Here is a 23,183-nt window from a genome sequence, read left to right as displayed (position 1 = left end):
CACTTCCAACAGACAAAAGTCCAGGACCAGATAGCTTCACAGGCAAATTCTATTTAGCGAACAGTTAATACCTATCCTTCTGAAACCATTTCAAAATATTACAGAGGGAGGAACACACCCAGACTCATTCTAAGAGGTCACCATTACTCTGATACAAAACCAGACAAAGATGCTACAAAAAAAAGAAAATTACAGGCCAATACCACTGATGAACATGACACAACAAAATACCTGTAAACTGAATCCAACAATACATTAAAATGATCATATACTATGATCAATTGGGCTTTATCCCAGGGATGCAAAGATTTTTCAATATCTGCAAATCAATCAGTGTGATAAACCACATTAACAAATAGAAGAATACAAATCACACGATCATCTTAATAGATGCAGAAAAAGCTTTTGATAAAATCCAACAGCCATTCACGATAAAAACTCTCCAGAAAGTGGGTACAGAGGGAACCTATCTCAACATAATGAAGGTCATTGTGACAAACCCACAGCTAACATCATATTCAACAGTGAAAAGCTGAAAAAGAAAGTATTTTCTCTAAGATCAGTCACAAGATAAGGATGTTCACTCTTGCCACTTTTGTTCAACATAGTTTTGGAAGTCCTAGCCACGGTAATCAGAGAAGAAAAGAAGTAAGAGGAATCCAAATTGGAAAAGAAGTAAAACTGTCACTATTCGCAGATAACATGATTGTTGTTGTTTAGTTGCTAAGTTGTATCCGACTTTTCTGTGACCCCATGGACTGTAGCCCACAGTCCTCTGTCCATGGGATTTCCCAGGCAAGAATACTGCAGTAGGTTGCCAATTCCTTCTCCAGGGGATCCTTCCTGACCCAGGGGTCAAACCCATGTCTCCTGCATTGGCAAGTGGGTTCTTTACCATGTTGGGAAACCCGGTACGATTCAGTTCAGTTCAGTCACTCAGTCATGTCTGACTCTTTGTGAACCCATGAACTGCAGCACGCCAGGCCTCCCTGTCCATCACCAACTCCTGAAGTCCACCCAAACCCATATCCATTGAGTTGGTGATGCCATCCAACCATCTCATCCGCTGTCATCCCCTTCTCCTCCTGCCCTCAATCTTTCCCAGCATCAGGATCTTTTCAAATGAGTCAGCTCTTCACATCATGTGGCCAAAGTACTGGAGTTGCAGATTCAACATCAGTCCTTCCAATGAACACCCAGGCCTGATCTCCTTTAGGATAAACTGGTTATTCTACACATAGAGAATCCTAACGATGCTACCAGAAAACTAGAGCTGATCAATGAATTTGGTAAAGTTGCAGGATACAAAATTAATACACAGAAATATCTTGCAATTCTATACACTAACAACAAAAGGTCAGGAAGTGAAATTAAGGAAACAATCTAATTTCCCATCATATCAAAAAGAATAAAATATCTAGGTGTAAACCTACCTATGGAGGGTAAAGACCTATGTTCTGAAAACTATAAGATGCTGATGAAAGAAATTGAACATAACACAAACAGATTGACAGATATAACATGTTCTTGGATTAGAAGAATCAGTATTGTTAAAATGACTACACTACCCAAGGCAATCTACAGATTTGATGCAACCCCTATAAAATTACCAATGAAATTTTTTGCAGATCTGGGATAGAAATCTTCAAATTTGTATGGAAACACAAAAGACCCCAAATAGCCAAAGCAATCTTGACAAAGCAAAATGAAGCTGGAGGAATCAGGCTCCTGATTTCAGACTATACAGTAATCAAAGCAGGATGGTACTGGTACGAAGACAGATCAATAGAACAGGCTAGAAATCCAAGAAATAAACCCCTGCACCCATGATTAATTAATCAACAACAAAGGAAGCAAGACTCTACAATGTATATAAGGTAGTCTCTTCAATAAGTGGTCCTGGGAAAACTGGATGGTTACATGTAAATGAAAGAAATTAGAAATCTCTAACACCATACACAAAAACAAACTCAAAATGGATTAAAGATCTAAATGTAAGACTGGATACTATAAAACTCTTAGAGGGAAACCTAAGCAGAACACCCTTTGACATAAATCTCATCAAGTTCTTTTTGGATCCACCTAGATTAAAGAAATGAAAACCAAAATAAACAAATAGGACCTAATTAAACTTAACAAGCTTTTGCACAGCAAAGGAAACCTTCAACAAAATGAAAAGACAACCCACAGCATGGGAGAAAATATTTGCAATCAATTGATTGACAAGGGATTAATCTCCAAATTATACAAACAGCTGATGCAGCTCAATGTCAAAGAAACAAACAACCCAATCAAAAAATAGGCAGAAGATCTAAATAGACATTCTCCAAAGAGGACACTTCAGATGGTCAAAAACCACATGAAAATATGCTTAACATGGCTAATTATTAGAGAAATGCAAATCAAAACTGCAATGGGGTATGATACCTTATACCTTATACCTTATACTGGCCAGAATGGCCATCATCAAAATATCTTCAAACAATAAATGCTAGATTGGTTGTGGAGAAAAGGGAACCTTCCTTTCCTGTTGGTGGGAATTCAGTGTAGCCATAGGAAGAACAGTATGGAGGTTCCTTAAAAAACTAAAAATAGAGCTACCATATGATCCACCAATCCCACTCCTGAGCATATATCTGAAGAAAACCATGCTTGGAAAAGAGACTTGTGCCCCAATGTTCACAGCGTTAATGCTTACAATAACCAAGACATGGAAGCAACCTAAATGTCCATTGACAAATGATTGATTAAAGATGTGGTGCATGTATACAATGGGCTATTACTTAGCCATAAAAAGGAATGAAATAATGCCATGTGCAGCAACATGGGTGGACCTAGAGATATCATACCAAGTGAAGTCAATCAGACAGAAAAACACAAATATAATATCACTTATATATGGAATCTTAAAAAATGAATACAAGTGAACTTATTTACAAAGCAGAAACTGACTCACAGACTTAGAAAACAAACTTCTGGTTACCAAAAGTGAAAGGTGGGGGGAGGGATAAATTAGGAGGTTGGTATTAACATAAACATCCTCTGTAATAACCTATATGGGAAAAGATTCTGAAAATGAATGGATATATGTCTAACTATATCACTTTTCTGTATACCTGAAACTAACACATTGTGTATCAAATATACGCCAATATTTTTTTTTAATTTTAAAAGAGAAAAAAAAGAACAAAGTGTGAAGACTTACCCAAACAAATTCAGATTTTACTATAAAACTCTAACAATGAAGACAGCTTGTTAGAAGAATGGACATATTGATTAATGGAACAGAGTGAAGAAGTCAGAAATACACTCACATATATTGGCAAGTGATTTTTTTGCCTTGGCAGTTGTTTTTCAGTGGAGATGGCAAGCAATTTGAGGGTGGTTGTGGTGATGAAAAATCAATTGTGTTCCTATATCCTAGCAAAAAAATTACTTGGCAGTTGAAATGAAAGAAAGTGTTATCCCACACATGAGAAATATTTATGTAAAAATTAAAATATGAAAGATGAATATACCAAAAATTATAAAGTATTACTAACAGAAGTTATGGTCAGTTGATTGTCAACAAAGCTGCGAAGGTAATTAAATGGGAAAAGGACATTCTTTGTAACAAATGGTGCTGGAAAAACTGGATATCAATATGGGGAAAAAAGAACTTTAACCTTTTTCTCACATCATATACAAAATTAATTCAAAATGAAACACAGGCCTAAACATAAGAGCAAAAACTATAAAACTTCAAGAAGAAAAATACAAGGAAATCTTCATGACCTTGAGATAGACAAAGCTTTCTTCACTAGGACATAAAGAAAAGCATAAATAATAAAAGAAAAAATCTGATGTTCAATAAAATCTAAAAAGTGCTGTCTTTCAAAGACACTAACAGGACTTAGAGAAATATATGCAAATTATTTTTCTGATAAGTTAATTATACCCAGAATAAAAATGTCTTTAAAGAAAACTTTTTTCTCACTTGGGGAAAGGTCAGCTTGGGAGCTGGTTGCCTGCAACAATCTCTGCCTGGGTGATCAGAATTCGCATCTGAGAAGTTTTCAAATGATGGCACCACCAGAATGGTTCTTTGCATTTTTTTTTAAATCACTGTATAATCTGGACTTTGATTAACTTGTCTCAGACCATCCAGGTAGGTGAAGTTTGACTCTTATAGCCTGTTTTTAAGGATCTGTAGGCTGAATCTTGCTCTTGTCACCAGCATCTGGGCTTTGTGTGTGAGTGTTCCCCCCTTCTTATTGGGATCCTCAATGACTGAGGCTTTTTCTCAGATAGAACAAAGTAAGTTCCAAGATCTCCAGAACTCCCAAGGTAAAGACTTCACTGGAAGCTTTAGCAAGAACAAGAAGCTCACAGGGTGGGGAAGAAGGGAAAACATACCTTTCAGCCCCTTCTTGGAGTCACCATAAAGTGCCTCATAGATCTGTAGCTCTGACTGGAGGGACTGGAAAAGCTGCTGTTTCTGTTCGCACTGTTGCTGCAGGAGGGCCAGCTTATGCTGCAGCCTGGCAAGGGAGAAGCAAGGGTCCACTGAGCAGGTGGATTGCCATCAGGGCAAGAGGCTCTGAGCCAACTTTTGCATCATAGAATTTTAGCCCTAGATGTCAACTGAGGTATCATGAAAACCACTGCCTTTATTTTACAGATGTGGCAAGAGAGGCTCAGAAAAGTCCCTTTGCTTAGAACTGTGCTGTTAGCTATCACACCTGGGACACACTACCTGGTGTTCTTACTGCCCCACCATGTCTTGTCATGCTGTCCAGCAGTTACAGGGTTTATGCAGGGAAGCAGCACCAAGGCCGGTGTAGACCTCCTAGGTAATGAGGGGACTAATATCCTAAAACTCATTGGAAGTACTCTCTCCAGAATCTGATATGCTGAAGCCTTACATGAGGGTTTTACTCTCTCAACTTTGGAGTGAAAAAGTCATTCCTAGAGAAGTCATTCCTTCTGTTCAAAGTTACCCATAAATCTGAAATAGCAGAGGGGATATTGAGGTTTCCAAAAAGGACCATTCACTGACTTTTTCTAAATCTGAAAATGGGGCCATCTTCAACGGGCTCCCGCTAACCTGGAGTCTTTCTCCTGGAGAGACAGTCGTTCCTCCTGGAAATGCAAGATCTCCTGCTGCTTCTCCTTCAGGTCTTCCAGTAACTGCTGCCGGTCTACCTTTTGGTGCTCCAGCTCCATTTCCAGCTCTTGAAGCCGGGATCGAGAGGTCAGCAGAGCCTCCCTCAGGCATTCTGTTTCCTGGGAGTGCTCTGGTAGCAGGACACAGGAGTACTTATATTGTAGGGTCAAAGGTCAGCAGGAAGATTAAGCCCAAGCACATCCATCCCGACAAACAGAACTAAGGTGAAAGGAAGGCCAGCTTATGTTGCCGGGGAGGCAAAGCCAGTGTCTGCTGTTACATCCACACACTCCAAGGAGTGGGAGCCTCTTTCTCTGCAGAAAGAGGTTGCTGCTGTGATTCAGTATGGCCCGCCTTGGTTTTAGGGAACACACTCTACTTCCTAACTCTATTTTCTAAGTACTCACATACCCTCTATGTAATAATCCACTCGTGAGTTTTGCCAAGGATCAAGAAGCTTATGTAGAAACCTCTCTGAATGTCTTTTTCCTTTCCTGCAAGCATTATTTCATTCTGGGCTTAATCCTCTTAGCCACTATTCTTTGTCTATTTGGCTATTCAATAAATATTTGTAAATAAAAATAATTTGTGATTGAAAATACATTGATTTCATTAACTCAATTAAGGTCACCGCCCACCACCACCACCCCCTGCCCTGCCCAAGCCCCAAAGGAAATGATGCCTACACATAGATGCCCACTCACTAGTGTTGAGAAAGCTCTGGAAGATGTTTTTATAGCATCTCCAGACACAGTCATGAGGACCGGGTACCAAAGAGGAGCCCTGAGTGTGTAAGGAGGGAGATGGAGAGGAGACATCAGATAGCACATCAGCACGAGAGGGACACAGGGAGCTTCAGAGAGGTCTTGGAAGAACCTGAGGGGGTGTATAGGCCTCCTGCTCCTCCCTTTCCTGGGTCCAAACTAGCTGTGAGTTGTGGGGAGGTAGGACAGGCACTAACTGGTGTCTAGTTTGATAGCTAATGACTGAATTACTGCAAGTGAGTTGCACAGAAGTGGATTTCCTAAAGCTCCTCCTCCCTGGAGCCTAGGCATCTGAAGGCCCATGGTTGGGCACTGTCAGGAAATAGCCCTTTCTAGAGTGAGAAAAGCTATGGGAGTTTGATGTTGGTGGGTCTGAGTAGCTCTGTTCTCTCCACCTCCTCTCTTTGCTTCTCCAATTGGTGATGGGTGTGGCCAGGGGCGAAAGGGATACAACACTGACCACAGTTTGTGACTTTTGGCACTCACCTCGGGAAACATGACTGAGCTGAGCCTGAAGCCTGTGGTTTTCTTCCCTAAGGACTCTGTTCTCATTGGAGAGCTGAGGTGTGGACTCCAGGCCCTGACTATAGAAGTTAGAGGTTGAGCCTGTCCGGGGAAGTGCAAGCAGGTAAGTTACACGTTTGGGTAACAGAGGCTCTCTGTTTGTTCATTCTCTGTCTCCAAAGACACTGTCCCAACCCAACAGAAAACTTTGAGACTCGCGTCCTGAGCCGAATGCCTGGCTTTCCTGTGGCTCCTCTGCATGGGTTCTTTGCATGCATTTCCTGTGCCCTGGGTGAGCTGTTCAGGAGGCTCTATTCCCTAAATAGCTGCTCCTGCTGCAGTGTGGACAGGTCAAGGGTGTTTGGAAAGGCCGGCCTCCCAGTGTCAGCAGCCTGGGGGAGAGTGTGGGCAGGAAGGCCACCTTGGTAAACGGCTGTGGGAGGCTTTGCAGACCTGGCTCCACCACATGCCAATCACAGAACCAGGGCACAGAAGTCAGCAGGCAGCAAATGAGCAGCTTGAGGGTGAACAAGAAGCCAGAGGATTCTGGGGACCAGATCTGTTAGATCTGCAGTGAGGAGAGTTACTCTCTGAGCTCAGCTACAGCAACAAAGGGAGGGGAATGGTCCTTGCCCCTGCCTTGCTGACTGTAAGGAGCAAGTGGAGGAAAGCAGACTACAGTGCTTTGAAATCTGTGACTCTCTTCTCTGGGGCAACCTTCAGATTCTCCCCAATTAGATCGGAAATAGGAGGCCCTGGGCCTCTCCTACCGCTTTCGCGGGCAGTGGAGCTGAGCCTGTGTTCCAGCTGCTCCCGCAGGCGGTCATTAATACAGATGGACTCCTCCAGGCGCTGGCGCAGATTCCGTATTTCACCAAGATGCTCCTCTAGCAGGTCAGCCCCTGCAGCCACCCAGAAGGACAGGAGGAGGTGGAGATGGAGCATCCTGTCTGCTAGTGGGGCCCACTAGGGGGGCTCTGCCAGTGGCCTCTCAGCAAGATCCCTAAACATCACTGTCCTCTCTCATGGGCATATGGGAGCTCAGGTGACTTTGTTTAAAGAGTGAATTGGCTCCACCAAGATGTATACACACAGACACACACACACAGTGGAATATTGCTGCTGCTGCTGCTAAGTCGCTTCAGTCATGTCCGACTCTGTGCGACCCCATAGACGGCAGCCCACCAGGCTCCCCCGTCCCTGGGATTCTCCAGGCAAGAACACTGGAGTGGGTTGCCATTTCCTGCTCCAATGCATGGGAGTGAAAAGTGAAAGTTACTCAGCCATAAAAAATGATCCACTGCAGCAACATGAATGGACTTAGAGATCGTCATACTGAGTGAAGCCAGAGAAGGAGAAATACCATGTGACATCCCTTATATGTGGATTCTAAGAAGAAATGATACAAATGAACTTACTTATAAAACAGAAAGAGACTCACAAACTCACAACAAACCTATGGTTGCCAGGGAGAAGGTTGGGGGAAAGAGATAGTTAGGGCATTTGGGATGGACATGTACACACTGCTATATTTAAAATGGATAACCAACAAGGACCTACTATATAGTATCCAGAACTCTGTTCACGTTATGTGGCAGCCTGGATGGGAGGGGAGTTTGAGGGAGAATGGGTACGTGTGTAGGTATCACTGAGTCCCTTTGCTCATCTGAAACTATCACAACATTGTTAATTGGCTATACCCCAATACAAAAAAAAAAAAGGTTTAAAATTAAATAACCTGTCACTTTTACCCTAAAAAAGAGTAATTTGATTTCAAACACAGGACAGCTGGTGCTAAGCAAGCCCCATGGGCCTCCTCCCATATAGGGGTGCATGTAAAGGAGTTGTAAGTGTACATGTACAGTTACCAGGGTAACTGGTAAATGTAAGGGGTTTCATATGGTTTAGAGAAACAATTGACCTGCTCGGCTTTGTATTTACCTGTTGGTTTGGAGTTAAGCTGGTACATGGAGGAGCCTGAGGATAGGTCCCCGGACATGCTCCCTTTCTGAGGCCTCATCATGTCCCACTGGCCACTGCTGCCCAGGTACCCAGGCTCCAGGATTCTACTCCGTTCCGTGGTGCTCCTCAGAGGACAGAGGGGCTGGGGAGGGTTGAGGTAGGGGGAAGATCTGGCTTCTGGAGGGTTGGTTGGCAGTGTGGCCGGAGAAGCAGGATGAACACTGGTGACACCTGCGCAGAAGGAAACACGAGTGAGAAGCACTAGCAGAACACAAGGATCAGCCAGGAAACGTGTGACTGAGAAGAACAGACACTGAAGGGACACACGGGCTGAGGTCCCAGTCGGCTGCGGAATACCAGTGAGATGAAGACTGACACCCAGAAGCTACAGCACTAACCCCTTGTATTCGCTAGCATGAGACACAAGAGGTAGGGGGTGAATAAAGCATCTTAAAGTCAGCCATGTGCACAAAAGGAAAGTCCTGCGGCCCTAATCCTGGCTCCTATGATAATGCCTCCTGATAGAGTCCAGGGAAGGTCCTGGGTAGACCTCCCTGGGAAAGTCAGGGGGTAAGAGTGTGATGGGCCATAGCACTGAGCACACCTGTGAACAGGAATGTGTGTGTTTCTGGGAGTACTTGCTGTTCCGGAAGCCAAAGTGAGTGTGTCACTCCCCAGTTTTCCCAATTTTCCTTTGGGGTTGTCAAAAGAGGAAGGGGGCATCAATCCAGCTAGAATGGTGGCCCCAGTCACTCAAGTGAATGTTTTGCTGAGGTTGGGGGAGGTTCTGTGTGAGGTAAGGGGTGATTTGAATCTTACTCAACACGATTCAAGGAACTGAAATATCATCACTTGTATCTGAAGAGTCACGAACACTCTCCCATGGGGGAGGTAGGACCTTTCATTTCATAGACTGATGCCTTCATAGATCCTGTGAAATCATGGGCCTTCCCATCATCTCCGCTTCTATTTAAAAATAATCCCAGCTGGGTGAGAGAGGGAAAGAAGTGAACCGGCTATAGTTCAGAATATTCACTTTCAGAAGACTGTTTTCTTCCAGGGATTATCAACACGAGCAGCAGAGTAAACAGGTAGCTCTGCCTAAGAAATAGGAGTGAGGAGTGAGGTCCTGGTTTCTTCCAACCAAGCCAATCCCCTTTAAGGGATTAATGTAGTTGGCAGTTGTCAATTTTGATCCTTATTTATAACTGTTCTCAAATTTGGCTATATTCTGGAATCATCTGAGACAATGTAAAAGCAAGCACTGGTACCTGGTTCCCCAGAGATTTGACCTTAATTGGTATGTGGTACAGCTTGTGCACTGAATGTTTTAAAATCGCCCTAGCTGATTCTAATAGGCAGGAAAGTTTGAGAAGTATTGTCAAGTATCTCCCCTTCCTCAGTTTGAAAAATACTAGATATTCATTAGGATCACTGGAAATTAAGGAGGAGGATGAAACGTGTAAGCATCCAAATTACAGTCCAGGATTTAAAAGAGACGTGTCTCCCTACCTAGTCCACACCACTTTCAACCCAACCCCACACAAGGCAAAGGGGGAAATCAGTGGTTGCTGACACTCAGCTTACTTTCTCACCAAGATCGTAGGAGGCTTCAAATCTATCAGTAACAGGGATAGTAACAGTCTCATGATCCAGTCTCCCCAGCCACACAATACAGAGTGCATGCCCTAAACCATGCAAAAACACCAGACAGACACTTGCACAAGAAGATTTTAGCTCCACAGAGACCTGAGAAGCTGCCATGCACCACTATCCACTCAGAAGCTTGGTTTAAAGCAAAGGAGGAGAGCTGATGAGCTCTTTGGAGAGGACTGTGCTTAACGAGGCAAAGAAAGGGCTACAGCCTTTCTCACCAAGGCTGGACCATCCAAAATCTGGCCCATTGAACAGACCGGTTGTGACTCCAGTTCAACCTGCATCAGCAGACCATTTCATGCATGGTGCTCTTCTTCCTGTCTTTCCCTTTGGGCAAAGACAATGTGATAAAGCGGAAAGGTGAAGGAAAAGGAAGTGAGGAAAAGAAAAGTAATCTAGTGAACACTTTTGCCTTTCGGCATGGAATAGATTTGTTATCCGTCAATTGTTGGTTCCAGATCTGCTGTGGTAGCATGGTAGCAAGTTCTAGTTCAGAGAGAATAGCACCTTCCTGTCATCTCTAAAGAGAGAAAAGACTTTTGCAAGGGGCCTCCAGCATTGTTCAGCTGAGCTCAGCCTGTGCTCTCAGCAGGACTGTAACAAAACCATTCTAGATGGAGAAGGTATAATGGAAACATGGAACCAGGAGCAGAAGATCCAAATTCAAGTCCATTTCTCCCCCTTACTAGTGACCTTGATCAAGTAACCTCACTCTCTGAGTTTTAGTTCTCTGCCCTGGCTCTGTCATACAAGGTAAGACCATGTTCACGTTGGTAGGTACTTAGGTTGCTATACCTGTGTAACACTGGTAGCAGAAAGTAGCCTCTTAGACCTCACTGCCTGCTGGAAGGAACATGTGCTGCTGCTAAGGTCGCTTCAGTCGTGTCCGACTCTGTACGACCCCATAGACGGCAGCCCACCAGGCTCTGCCGTCCCTGGGATTCTCCAGGCAAGAACACTGTGCAGACTCTCCTTAAAAATGATCTCAGTCTAGCTAGAAATCAAACTAATGTTAGAGTAGACAGTGTATCCAATTTCAGGAATATTAATGTGGTCTAAATGGGGCTCAAGCTGTACACATTCCCAGCTGTGGTCTTAGGTCATTGGACACTCTCTGTATGGTGACCATCAATCTCTTGCCCATCCAAGCTCTTCTTTACAGGCACAGACCATGGTTACGAGGTAATTTCAAATTGCTTTCTAGTTTTTTTTAAAGCACTACTAGAGGGCAAATTCATCATGTGAAGTTCTTTTCTTATTTCACATAGGAGGATCGTTAGTTACCTACTAACTGATGAAACACACACATAAAAAAGATAACAGCAAATATATTTCCAAAAACAGCAAGCGCAGCTCTCCCTCAATCGTCCACTGATAGCGTGTACCCCTGTGTTATTTTTAAAACTCTGCCATCCAGCCAAAGCCATGCAGAGACACACAGTGTGGGTCCACCATTCACAAGCACACAAATGCAGCAGGAAGTGCTCACTTTCTCCTAACTGCTTCTGCAGCATCTGCAGCTCCTGCTGAGCCTCTGCCAAGGAGACCATGGGTGTCTCACAGCAGCCAGGGAGGGGAGGGCCAGCAGAGCTGAAAGGCAGGAAGCTGGGTGGAGCTGAGGGCAGTGGTGCCTGGGGAAGGCTAACCAGCGTGGGTATGGATTGGAAATGAAGGCCTAGAAACAGAAAGTTAGGGAGAAAGGACATAAGTCATTAGACTGAAAGGGAGAGAAAAGAATGGGTAAAAGATTGAGAAGGTGGAACTATTTCCTGACACTCCTTGGGGAGTGTCTGTCATTCAATGTGGTGATGACTAAGATGGCCAAGGGGGAGCACAGCTACCCAAGAGGCTGACTTATCTCACTCCCTCCTTCCTCTCCCCTGCCAGGGCTATCCTGCATTCACATTCTATGCTCATCTTGAAAACAGCTGGTTATGAAAAGGCAAGGTAGCATTACCATAGCTCAGGCAGCCGTGAGAGCCCCATCCTAGCCACCCGGGCATGGCAAGTCAGGATGGCTCCGCCTGAGTGCTCTCAGGGGCCCTGGGGTGCTGCTGCCAGCATGGGCCAGTCCTGGCCCCCATGACAAGACTCCCCCACACCTAGAACTCCTGAAAGAACAGGACTCGCCCTGAGGAGGACAGGAGTAGGCTAGGAGGGTGGGGACGCTGGCATGACTGAGGCATGAGATTCAAGGCTGATGGAAGCAAACGTGAGAATCCCAAACCACCGCGCTCATTCACCAAAGGAAAAATAAAAGCCTTGGCAAACTGACTTAGACACAGTGGCATGCAAATCTGTCTGGACATTCAAATAGTTTAAGAAAAATTCTTAACATATGTGGATTCTTCCATCCTTGCTGCAAACCTACTGAATCATAAACTCTGGCAGAAACTTTTTTAAAAGAAAAAACTTCACAAGTGATCATTATGCAGCCCATCTATAGACTTCAGGAAGCCTGGGAAGTTTGAATCTCTCTCCTTTTCCTAAAAACAGTTGACGGGCATGTAGTCCACAGAGGGAGCAGAAACCAAGACGTCTAGACTTGTGGAGACTGTTTCACACAGAAGATGGTGATCACATTCTGAAAAACATCCCTTATCCCAGGATGCTGACATAGTACCAGAGCAGTACAAGACCCCTGAATTACCAAGTGTCACAGCCCAGGCCTCCTTCAGGGAGGCATTCTGATTCTAAAACCTTCGACCTTCTGCTCTTTTTAATCCCAAAGCATTCACAGAGATGTCTACAGTGCTTGGCAAATGGTTTTTCCCCATGATTTCCTGGTTTAGCTGGAAATTTAGGCCCAGAAACTTTGAGCCCAGAAAGAGCTGGACACATTCTTTTCCTTAAGATTTGGTTGACTTGCTCTCAAGAGAGACAAGGACAGCAGAAGAAAAGTGTCGTTCTTCTGTAGGCATCTCTACTGAATGCAGCCTCACCACAACCACACTGAAGGCAGCCAGCCAGCCCGTTTTGTTGGGGGGCAGCAGGTGAGAATAAGGTTTGCCTGTCCTGTGCCCTTGCTAGTGTGGAGCTGTGATTGGATAATACACCCCCTGGTAACTAACCTGAGGCAGGTAAATGAAATATACAACTCTGTCGGTCCAAGATATACACCATATATATATCAAGGACCACCAACCCATTCATAAAACCATGAAAGATAATGTAATGTGAACAGAATCCCTTCTAAGGATACTGAAGCATCCTCAGCTATGAAGGAAATAGTCCCACCAACTACAGAGGCTCCTCTGCAGATAAAATGGGGAAATCATACAAGGGAGCAGCAGAGGGAAATTTCTTTTTGCTCTCTGGCTACAATAATCCTGAGAGAAACATTTTGCCTCTTTGATTCCCAGGGTGAAATGAGAGAAAGAAATGAAGATGATTCTTTTAAAATGATTAGCCAATGACTGGTCAAAATTGGTATGCAGATCAAAGTCTGATGTGGATTATTTATTTTTCTACAGTAGTTAAAGACTAGTCAGACCCTAATAGTGAATTTAAATGGTCTCTTGATTTTTGTCCAGGATCCAATGTATCTAAGCTCCTAATGGTGCTTTTCTTGTCCCTGAAGAAAATTCAAAGCTGAGTGAGAGGAGATGAAGCCCCTGCCCCATTGGCTAGTGCATACCTGGATGGGCCTGGCTGGCCTCGTTGGGGGGATTCTGGGGAGCTGGGAAGCTGATAGGGTTGCTGCTGGGTTCGGCCTTAATCCCCTGAGATGAACTGGTTGCTGATGGTTTGGAAGACAGTACAGCAGAATGACTCGAATGATGGATGGAATCTACAAAACCCATGAATGAAAGAACATGTTTGGTATTTTACAAAGAACTGGAATCTGATCTTACAATTTAACCAGGGCAGAGCCTTGTTTTCAGGGAAAGCACCAAGCACAAGCACTGTGAGCAGCTTTCATTCCTTACTTGCAGACTGCTCCTTCAGTGAGAAAAGCCACCTGAGAGGTAACAGTGGGGCTCAGAGCTGGGAACCAAGACAAAGGCACCTCCAAAAATACCAGGCAAGTGCAGCAGCATATGTGGACACCCAAGGAAACTCAGGGGTTCAGGAGCTGCAGCTGGCTGGAGGGATAAGACATCCCATCTTATAGAAGGAGACCAATCAGACAGATTGTGTGCCTGTGAGGCAGTGGGGAAGCAAAAGTCTCCATCCTCTTCTCACTCTCCCCACTGTGATCTGCCTGGTCCAACAGCATCCAGGTGAGAGTGGAGACCCAGTGACAGGGTCAACTCATAGAGTCAGGAGCAAAGCAAAGGTCCTGACCCACTGGGGCCTATGTTTGGCATGGTTCAGCCTGACACAGGCCAAGGTGTATCTATAAAGCCTGGATGTGGAAGTCTCCTCTCAGCCTAGAAAAAGGTGGTTCCACTCAGAAAGTGGAGGCTACCTGAGTGACCAGGTGAAGCTTTCTTCTCTTCATAGTGTGTGTACTCGCTGGCGATGTCCATGTCAGAGCAGGCTTCCAGCTCATCAGACAAGAATGAGGAGCTGCTGGGAGAGCGCTGAGAGTCAGACAGGGCGTGACTGCTGCACGGCGTGAGGGAGCGGGCGTCCAGCTTGGCCTGCAGGACTTCAATCACTTTCTCCTTCTCCTGCAGCTCCCTGCTAAGCCTAGTGGGGTGAAGGAGGACAACAGGGGAAGCCAGAATCACTGGATGAGCTAGTCCTTATGAGGAAAACTACGTAAGTCAAGGGGACTGTGCCTGCAAAGAATAAATGAAATTACCCATCTCTGGTTTAGGAGTGAGAAGGAGGCTGGGTGCAGAGGGAGGGGGAGCAAGAGGTGCCCAGTGCACTGGCCACATGATACACTGAGGACTTGCAGAGGCTCAGCCAGCCCTCTAAGACACTGCTGATCCAAGCATGGTCCCCAGGACAGCTGGAGTCCGAGAACTCCTGGTTCCCGGTCTCCAACAACGTAAGCACAGAAATAGACGGTGAGCACCAAGAAACACAGCAGTGTGGCATTCTCACAACATCCAAGAGTACGTAAGTAGAATCATCTGGTTGATTAAGATACAGACCATGTGTGTGTCTATGATAGATTAGAGAGAAAAACAAAATCCTTTGTCCTTCACCACAGATATTTGGAGGAGCACTGAGTGGTCTAAAGCACACTCATGACACAAAGGGATTTGAACTGGCAACTACAAAGAACTCTAAGCCTGAACTTTATTGCACATAATAAGAAAACATGCAGTGACTCATTGGAAACTGGTTTCCAAAGCACTGTAGCCTCCCAAGATCTGCAACATTGAGGAATTTTATTAGGAACTGTAATACAATTCTTTTTTTCCCAAGGAAACTGTGTGGCCACTAAACTAGCTGCTAACTCAACTTGGGGGTAAGCCAACTTGGCAAAAAGCACACCGTGTATTTAAACACACAGAGTCGGGGAGCAGAGGAGATCCTTGGGGTGCTAAGGACCCTTGAAATCTGGTAAGTTTACTTTTAGGTCAGACTGACTCTAGGTTACTAAGCCTGGAGAATCATTATACAAATAGAAATCAACAGAATTCTATCAAAAGAGTGTAAAGAATTAAGCTAAAAAGAACAGGTAGGTGTTTCATGAACAAATGAATTCATTACAATCAGTACTTTCCATACCCCCTCCCCACTTCCAACTTGTGAAGTTGCAGCCCTCTTTGATCCCTTAGGCCTTGTTCCCAATTTCTTTACCAGATTCTATTTGAATTACCTCAGAGCCAGTGGCTCGAGTCCAGCTTGATCTTTCTCACTTTTATGATCCTCTGCAAACCAAATTCAGAAAGAAACAGTAAGAAATTAAACAGGTCTCACTTTACACATTACAAGTGCAAGAGCCTATTCAAGCACAAAATAGTGACCACTTTATGTGTGGTCAGGACATGTGGAAGAATTAATCTCGAGACCTCATGCTGCATTTTTAGAGAACAGACCTGCAGGATCTCTAGCACTCACCAGGCAGAACCTCCCTGACCTGGCAATCACCATCATGACTGCCTCTGCCCCAAATCAATGCAAAAAAAATTCCAAAAGGCACTTGGCCAGATTCCCTCCATAACATACCAGGCTCCAAGCCTGCCACAGAACGACTCCCAGGTGAGAGCTCTATGTCCCCTCATAGCTTTCACATAGAACCTGCTTTTGCTTTGAGGAAGTGACCAACAACCCTGTCCCACCTCTGCACCTGCCACTGGGATGTGGGCTGGTTGGCCCCCAAAACTGATCCTGCCGTGCCCCCTCGGGTGCTCTCAGGAAATTCTAAGTAAAAGACTCTAACTGTGACCAATATTCCTAGCCTGTGTACTGTGATGTTCAGTGCCCATGTTCAAGTGGACATGGTGCTGTCCTTTATCTCTATTTGAATTATATTCATGTGTGATGCCGGGCAATAGGGGAAAAAACAAGAGATGTCAAAGATTTCAAAAGTTAAGCCATTTGCCCACAGAGACTGAATGGTAGCATCAGGCTACAGCTTGTGTCCTGCAGTTCTCAATTCAGGCCTCTTTTTATTGCCATGAAGTCCTCCCATCCCTCCTCCCTTTCTCCCCCAACACTGGATGAACTCAGCCTCCTTTCCCAAAGGGCACAGTCCATAAATGATGACATTTCTACAGTTGCAATCACGGCCTCTCCGACCCTGTGCTTCCTCCTCTGTGCGGCCCACAGACCAGTCCTGATCTCATAACGGCCCCCAGGAATGAAGCCGAAGCAGGACTTGGGTTAACAGCTGTGGTGGAGGTGAGATGGGCACCTGGAGCTGGGCTCTGGGAGTCACTGAGAGGGTCCCAAAGCCATGAGACCGACTTACTGGTGCTGAGTTTGCTGGTGAGCCTTTCTGTCAGCTGGCTGCCCTGGGCGAGGTGCTCCCGGAAGCTCTGCCCCAGGTAGTAGTCAATGTCGTTGCTCCTTAGGAGGTCCTCGAAAGACTTTACCGTGTCTTTCGAGTGCTGAGTGAGAAGATAACAGATACCTCTCCCTTCCCGTATTTTCTGACGTAGGTAGGATAGTTCTCGGGCCTGGTCCTGAATCAGGGAATCATATTTCCTAATGAATGAAAGAAGAGGAAAGAGTGAGAATGGAAAATTAAGCTATGGGAGCTTCTGTAGAGATTTCTGTATCTCTAAGAATTCCTCAGTTTATGCTGAATTCTGGCACCAAAACCAAAGGATCTGTTTAAGAGTAAATTCTGTTCTGACAAACTTGCATCAAACAACATGGTACAGCAGCATTCCTCCACTGTTTACTATACATTAGTCATGTGCCAAAAGTGAAAAATAAGTTCTGTGGGGGTAAATACCGTGCTGTATTTTACTTCCCTTACAGCACCAATATAGTGTAGACTTATAGTTGATAATAAATGATGAATATATTTATTGAGTAGGTACTCAATAAATACTAAAAATCCAAATATGTCCTTTCATGTCTTCTACTTCAAAGACCATCTATATCACGGCAGGCTGTATTTGCAAAGATGGCCATTACTCGAGCTCCCGTTCCACATGCTTGGCTACAGTGTGGCTGTGCCCCTCTTTCATCGTTAGGTGGAAGTCATTCTCTACCTCCTCAAATCTGTGTGGGCTCTGTGACACTGCGCCAAGTCCAGGAATCACTCTTAATTCACCGGGCAACTTTTACTCCCTGACTCTTGGAAGCCAGCTACCATGCTGAAGTGAAACTACCCTGAGACCACCACTATGAGAGGCCCAGGCCAGGAGGACAGGCCCCGGAAGACAGGAAGCCACATGCAGAAAGAGAGAAGCCAGGGAGCACTGTACCACCAGACACGTGGATGAAGAAGCCGTGTCTAGGCAGACAGTGACTCCAGCCCCAGCATGAGAGACGGCATGAGAGACCCCAAGTGAGAGCTACCCCTACTAAGCCCAGCCATTCACATAAATTACTATTTGAATGCCCTACTTTGGGGTAGTTTGTTACTCAGCATAGATAACCTGGATACCGAGATGGACATCTAGTCCAGTGTTTTTCAATACAAAGTATCAATAACAATAATAGTTATGGCAAATAGTGTTGAGAGCTTTAATATGTGCTAGGCATTATTATAAGTACTTGGATTAATTCATTTAAACCTAATAACCACCCTTTGAGATAGGTTTTCTTATTATCCTCATTTAATAGATAAAGAAACAGGCTCAGGAAGACTAAGGAGGCTTGCATAGCCTGTAAGTACTGGAGCTAGGATTCAAACCCAGAAAGTCTGCCTCCAGTTTTACTACTTGTATGAAGACATTCCTAAGAGGAAATCCCAGGGACCTGGTATCTCCCAGCAGGGGTCATGTGTCCTTTCTTAACACCCAGGGCTACCTTTGAAATAGGTCCTCTCTGACTGCCCCAATGGGTTCTCTCTTCTACCTGCCTGGGCTTCCCTATTTCACACATTAACTTAGACATCTTCAGTCAAGCAATGATCCACAGAGCACCCTCCTTACCCAGGCCACGAGGCAGATCTCAGCTCCTCGGCCAGCTTCCCTTCCGTCCCAGTTTTTGGGAGCTGGGCTTCTAGCTGGGACACCCTCTGGATCAGACTCTCCAGATCCTTTTTAGCCTGAAGCCCTGGAGGGTAGAAAGCCCCAGTGCCATCAGACAGCCACCCCTCGTCCTCATCAGTGACACTGTGCGGTGAAGATCCCTCTAGGGCACCAATGGCCTTCAGCTTTCGGGGTCTCTCCAGACTAGATGAATAATCGCTTGTAACTGAGAGGGACCGAACCCGGCTCTTCAGGTTCTGAATGACCTTGTTGGCGTTCTGCAGCTGGGCCTTCAGATCTTTGATGTCCTTACGTAGGACAGAGATGTCTTCTGACTTTCCGTATGCCCGGAGCTCCTCCTGCTTCCCCAGTTGGCTGTCCGGGGGCTTCTTCCCAGGGGGGCTGGCTATTGTGGAGCCCAGGTGTCCCTGCTTGGGGCACAGCCCCTCCATCAAGACTGTTTCCCTGAGGCTGTTGTGCTCCTCACACTCTGAGAAAAGACAAAGACATCCTCCTGAGCGAAGCTGGGCATGCTGCTGAGGCCATGCCCTTCAAGGTCTTGAGGACAATAATTACTAGAACAAAAGTTAAAGCAGTACTTTATTCAGTGCTGGCACTGTGCTAGCCTCCAAATGCTGTATTTCTTGTCCTCTAAGAGCCCTGCAAGTCAGGTGTGCTCACCTTCTATTTTACTCAGTGTTTTTCTCCTCAATTTCAATTTGGTGGATGTCCCTATAGCTAAAGTGCTTTCATAACAGAAAAACACTTTTTTTAGATGTTCAGTTTGCATATCCCCCTGATAGTTCAGTTGGTATCGGCCTGCAATGCAGGAGACCCTGGTTCAATTCCTGGGTCAGGAAGATCCGCTGGAGAAGGGATAGGCTACCCACTCCAGTATTCTTGGGCTTCCCTTGTGGCTCAGCTAGTAAAGAATCTGCCTGCAACGTGGGAGACCTGGGTTCTATCCCTGGGTTGGGAAGATCCCCTGGAGAAGGAAAAGGCTACCCTTTCTAGTATTCTGGCCTAGAAAATTCCATGGACTGTATAGTCCATGGGGTCTCAAAGAGTTGAACATGACTGAGCAACTTTCACTGACTCACTCAAAGCTCATTTGATCTTCTCATTAATAAATAGACTTTAGTTTAGTTTTTTTTTTTTTTTCTGGTGGTTCAGATGGTAAAGAATCTGCCTGCAATGCAGGAGACTGGGTTTGATCCCTGGGTTGGGAAGATCCTCTTGAGAAGGGAATGGCAACCCGCTCCAGTATTCTTGCCTGGAGAATTCCATGGACAGAGGAGCCTGGCAGGCTGCAGTCCATGAGGTCACAGAGTCAGATACAACTGAGCAACTATCACACACACAGTATTTTTTCTAAAATAATCAGTTGGATAGAACTTTTTTTTTAAAGTTCACACTGAAATTGTTTTTTAAACAGGTAGCATGTTGAAAACTAATTGTAGAAATTCAAACTCACACTCAGCCTCATTTTGGGCATGAGTTCTCCAAACTTTCTGTCCCCCTCTGTCCTGTGTCCCCTTCAGCCTACTGCACCCCTCAGCCCTGCTCCTCATCAGATGTGGGATTGGCCAGCAGTACCCAAATGTGAAGGCTGCCCTTAGTGGGGGAGGGCCAGCCCCACACCCAAGCTCTCACCAGGGCTGGTGCTCTCCTCCCGCTCAGCCTCGTTCTCACTTCGGCCACAGGTCTCATAGCCCAGGTCCTGGAGGTCCACCTGCACCTGCTTGCTGTCCTGCTTCACTGATGATCCACCTGCTTGGGAACAGACAGGGCGTGCTACAGAGGATCTAAATTTCCCACATACACTCTCATCCTCAGCAGCACGCACCCTGGCCCTTGGGGAGGTCAGACCCAGAGTGGGATAGATGCTTCTTTGGACTGAGGTGGGAGAAGAAACACCTGCTCCAGGCAGCAGGACCTCTCTCAACCAGGTGAGCTTGTTCCCCATTGGTGAGCTTACCTACAGATAACCTGGGCTTCCCTGGGACCAGACATGTTTAAGTCAGACACTGCATACTATCAACTCTACACGCCCCAGGGAAATTAGCAAATGCTTTGTTCATGGGGGCTCAGGAAATGTTTGAATGGAGCAGAACTAACTCAGTTTCAAAGACACCAAGATCTGCACTGTTCTGTAAGTGTTATAAACGTGACTGTTTTATGTTAAACTGATAAAAATTAAATAAAACTTTAAATCCCCAAATTGAATTAGCTACATTTCATGTTCTCCATAACCACATGTGACGTAGATACAGAACATTTATGTCACTGCAGAAGTTCTACGAGAAAGCACTGATTCTAGACCAACAACAATGGTACATTTTTGAAGAGTCTACTGTGGTGCAAAGAGGAGCAGAAGAGAAACAATCAACATATGTTGAGAGCGGTAAGGCGGTCTGTTGACTGTACCAGAAATCAGTGAAGCTAGACGTTAGCTCATTCCCTCCCTATGCTGTCACTGCAAACTTGCTTTATTCATTCATTTGTTTCTGCCATCTGCAGATTGAAGTTGAGTATCCACTTCCATGGGCTTCCCTGGTGGCTCAGTGAAGAATCCACCTGCCAAAGGAGATGTGGATTCGAGCCCTGGGTCAGGGAGATCCCCTGGAGAAGGAAATGGCAACACACTCCAGTATCCTTGCCTGGGAAATCCCAAGCACAGAAAAGCCTGGCAGGCTACAATCCATGGGGTTGTAAAAGAGTTGGACACGATTTAGCGACTAGGTAACAACAACAATCCACTTCCACAATGCTAAGGTCATAGTCAGGATTAAATTGGCCATGAGACTGGGAAAGAAGAGTGAAGTCTGCAAAGCATGAGCTTCTCAGGGAGAAGACAGGTGGTGGTGAACTTAAGACTTACTAAACATGACTCTGTATTTCTCCAGCTGGTTGGCCTGGGCAAAGACAGTGGCTTCTGATATCAGCAGCTTCTCCTGGAGATCCTGATAGCGTTGTTTGCATTGTGCCAACTGGGAGCGCAGGTGCTTCGTGGATCCCGAGAGGCGAAATTCTGACTGTGGCCCAGGGTCATGGGTCTGGGGCTGGTTATCCAGCTGTGAAAAGAGCCAGCACAGAGTCAGGGCCATCTGAGCTCCTCCCCAGGCAGTGGCAGCCACTTCGCCTTGCGAACTCTGTGTACTTCATCCGTGTGTCTGTCGTAACACTCCTCATTCCACTTGGCAGCTACTTGCTTTCCAGACTGAGCACCTGGAGAGCTGGGGTGATGTTTTATTTATCTCTGTTGCTACAGCACACAGCACAGTGCCACCTGAGTCTGTGAGGAACCCTCAGCAAATGTTTGTTCGTGGTTGAAAAGAGAAGGGGTGGAAACCTCCACTCATCTCTCCCTGCATTCCTACCCAGTTGTTCTCTCGGTCCTCTTCTATCCATTTTACTTAATCCCCAGCAGGCAATGGCACCCCACTCCAGTACTCCTGCCGGGAAAATCCCATGGGCAGAGGAGCCTGGTAGGCTGCAGTCCATGGGGTCATGAAGAGTAGGACAGGACTGAGCCGACTTCACTTTCACTTTTCACTTTCATGCACTGGAGAAGGAAATGGCAACCCAGTCTAGTGTTCTTGCCTGGAGGATCCCAGGGACGGGGGAGCCTGGTGGGCTGCCGTCTCTGGGGTCGCAAAGAGTTGGACACAACTGAAGCGACTTAGCAGCAGCAGCAGTAGCAGCTCAGCCCCCTCCCCTTAGAGAATCCTGACAGTTCCTCTGAGGCTCAGGAGCAGACCCCTGTGCTGAGCTGTGAAGTACACAGCAGTGATAGGTAAGAGATGTCATTACACACCACTGACTGGCTGCCTTAAAGCCCCGTGTAGCTCTATATTGCATCCTATGGAAATGATCTGGTTTTGTGCCATCTTTTCCCACCATGCTGAATATCTGAAGGGCAGAGATGAAGTCTTATTGGCTGTTTCCAGTGCCTAGTGTCTTGCCTGGAAAATTAAGCATTCAAATATTTATGAAAGTTAATTACTCATGTAATATTCATGAGATAATATTGTAGAAGAAACCTTTCTAAAGGCTGGATGTTAGAGGAACATTATTACCACTACTTGTGGTGCAAAGGTGCCCTTCCTATGGTACCTCCTGACCCACGGGGCAGAACAGTTTAAGGTAAAAACGGACATTGCCAGCCTTTATCCAAGGGCTTTTCATCTAACCCCACACTTACTTGGTGAGCATCCACTGTGAGGGCAGCCCCAAGGTCAAGGCTCCGGGGTCTGGGGCACGGCCTTGTGGTCACACCCTCCCCTTCTAGGCATTGGCGCTTTCCAGGAGAGTGAGCCAGCTCTGTGTTCATTCTGTTGATCTCCTGGGCCAGGTGCACAAGGAGCTCAGGATTAAGCTTACTAGTCCCTTCCTTGCTGCTCAGCACCAGCTGTTCTTTGAGGAGGCTGATGATATTACGGGCATTCTTCAGTTTTCCCTGGACCTTTCTGAATTCAGCCTGAAGGCTATTCTCATTCAGACCCCTTTTGGCAACCACAGTCTCCACCATCACCTCGCCCTTCTCCTTGTCTTCCTCAATCTCCCATCCATCAGACATTGCTTCTCCCATCTGCTCTTTCAGCTCTGCATTCTCAAGGCAAAGGCTCAGCATGGTGTTCCTGCAAGAAACATACA

At 45.7% G+C, this 23,183-nt stretch overlaps 1 protein-coding gene across 50 annotated transcripts in view; it reads right to left on the bottom strand.

The window, feature by feature from the left end:
* Positions 1-23,183, bottom strand: part of PDE4DIP (phosphodiesterase 4D interacting protein) — a 204,784-nt gene that overhangs the window by 13,778 nt on the left and 167,823 nt on the right. For 13 of the 50 annotated variants that reach the window (XM_060413545.1, XM_027973777.2, XM_060413529.1 and 10 more), the window contains 14 exons: positions 22,732-23,167; positions 21,409-21,601; positions 20,181-20,300; positions 18,489-19,017; positions 16,850-17,085; positions 15,755-15,806; positions 14,444-14,667; positions 13,670-13,822; positions 11,522-11,707; positions 8,356-8,607; positions 7,185-7,316; positions 6,397-6,516; positions 5,087-5,276; positions 4,396-4,520 (listed from right to left, as the gene is read on the bottom strand). In XM_060413545.1, the coding sequence (XP_060269528.1) occupies positions 4,396-4,520; positions 5,087-5,276; positions 6,397-6,516; positions 7,185-7,316; positions 8,356-8,607; positions 11,522-11,707; positions 13,670-13,822; positions 14,444-14,667; positions 15,755-15,806; positions 16,850-17,085; positions 18,489-19,017; positions 20,181-20,300; positions 21,409-21,601; positions 22,732-23,167 (2,948 nt within the window). The remainder of the gene's footprint in view (positions 1-4,395; positions 4,521-5,086; positions 5,277-6,396; positions 6,517-7,184; positions 7,317-8,355; positions 8,608-11,521; positions 11,708-13,669; positions 13,823-14,443; positions 14,668-15,754; positions 15,807-16,849; positions 17,086-18,488; positions 19,018-20,180; positions 20,301-21,408; positions 21,602-22,731; positions 23,168-23,183) is intronic. The other 37 variants (XM_060413556.1, XM_027973821.3, XM_042253289.2 and 34 more) reach the window with 6 other exon arrangements.

Source organism: Ovis aries, chromosome 1, assembly GCF_016772045.2.
Source record: "Ovis aries strain OAR_USU_Benz2616 breed Rambouillet chromosome 1, ARS-UI_Ramb_v3.0, whole genome shotgun sequence".
NCBI lineage: Eukaryota > Metazoa > Chordata > Mammalia > Artiodactyla > Bovidae > Ovis > Ovis aries.
The sequence above is the reverse complement of the archived record's forward strand: the minus strand, read 5'-3'. Positions and strand labels throughout refer to the sequence as shown.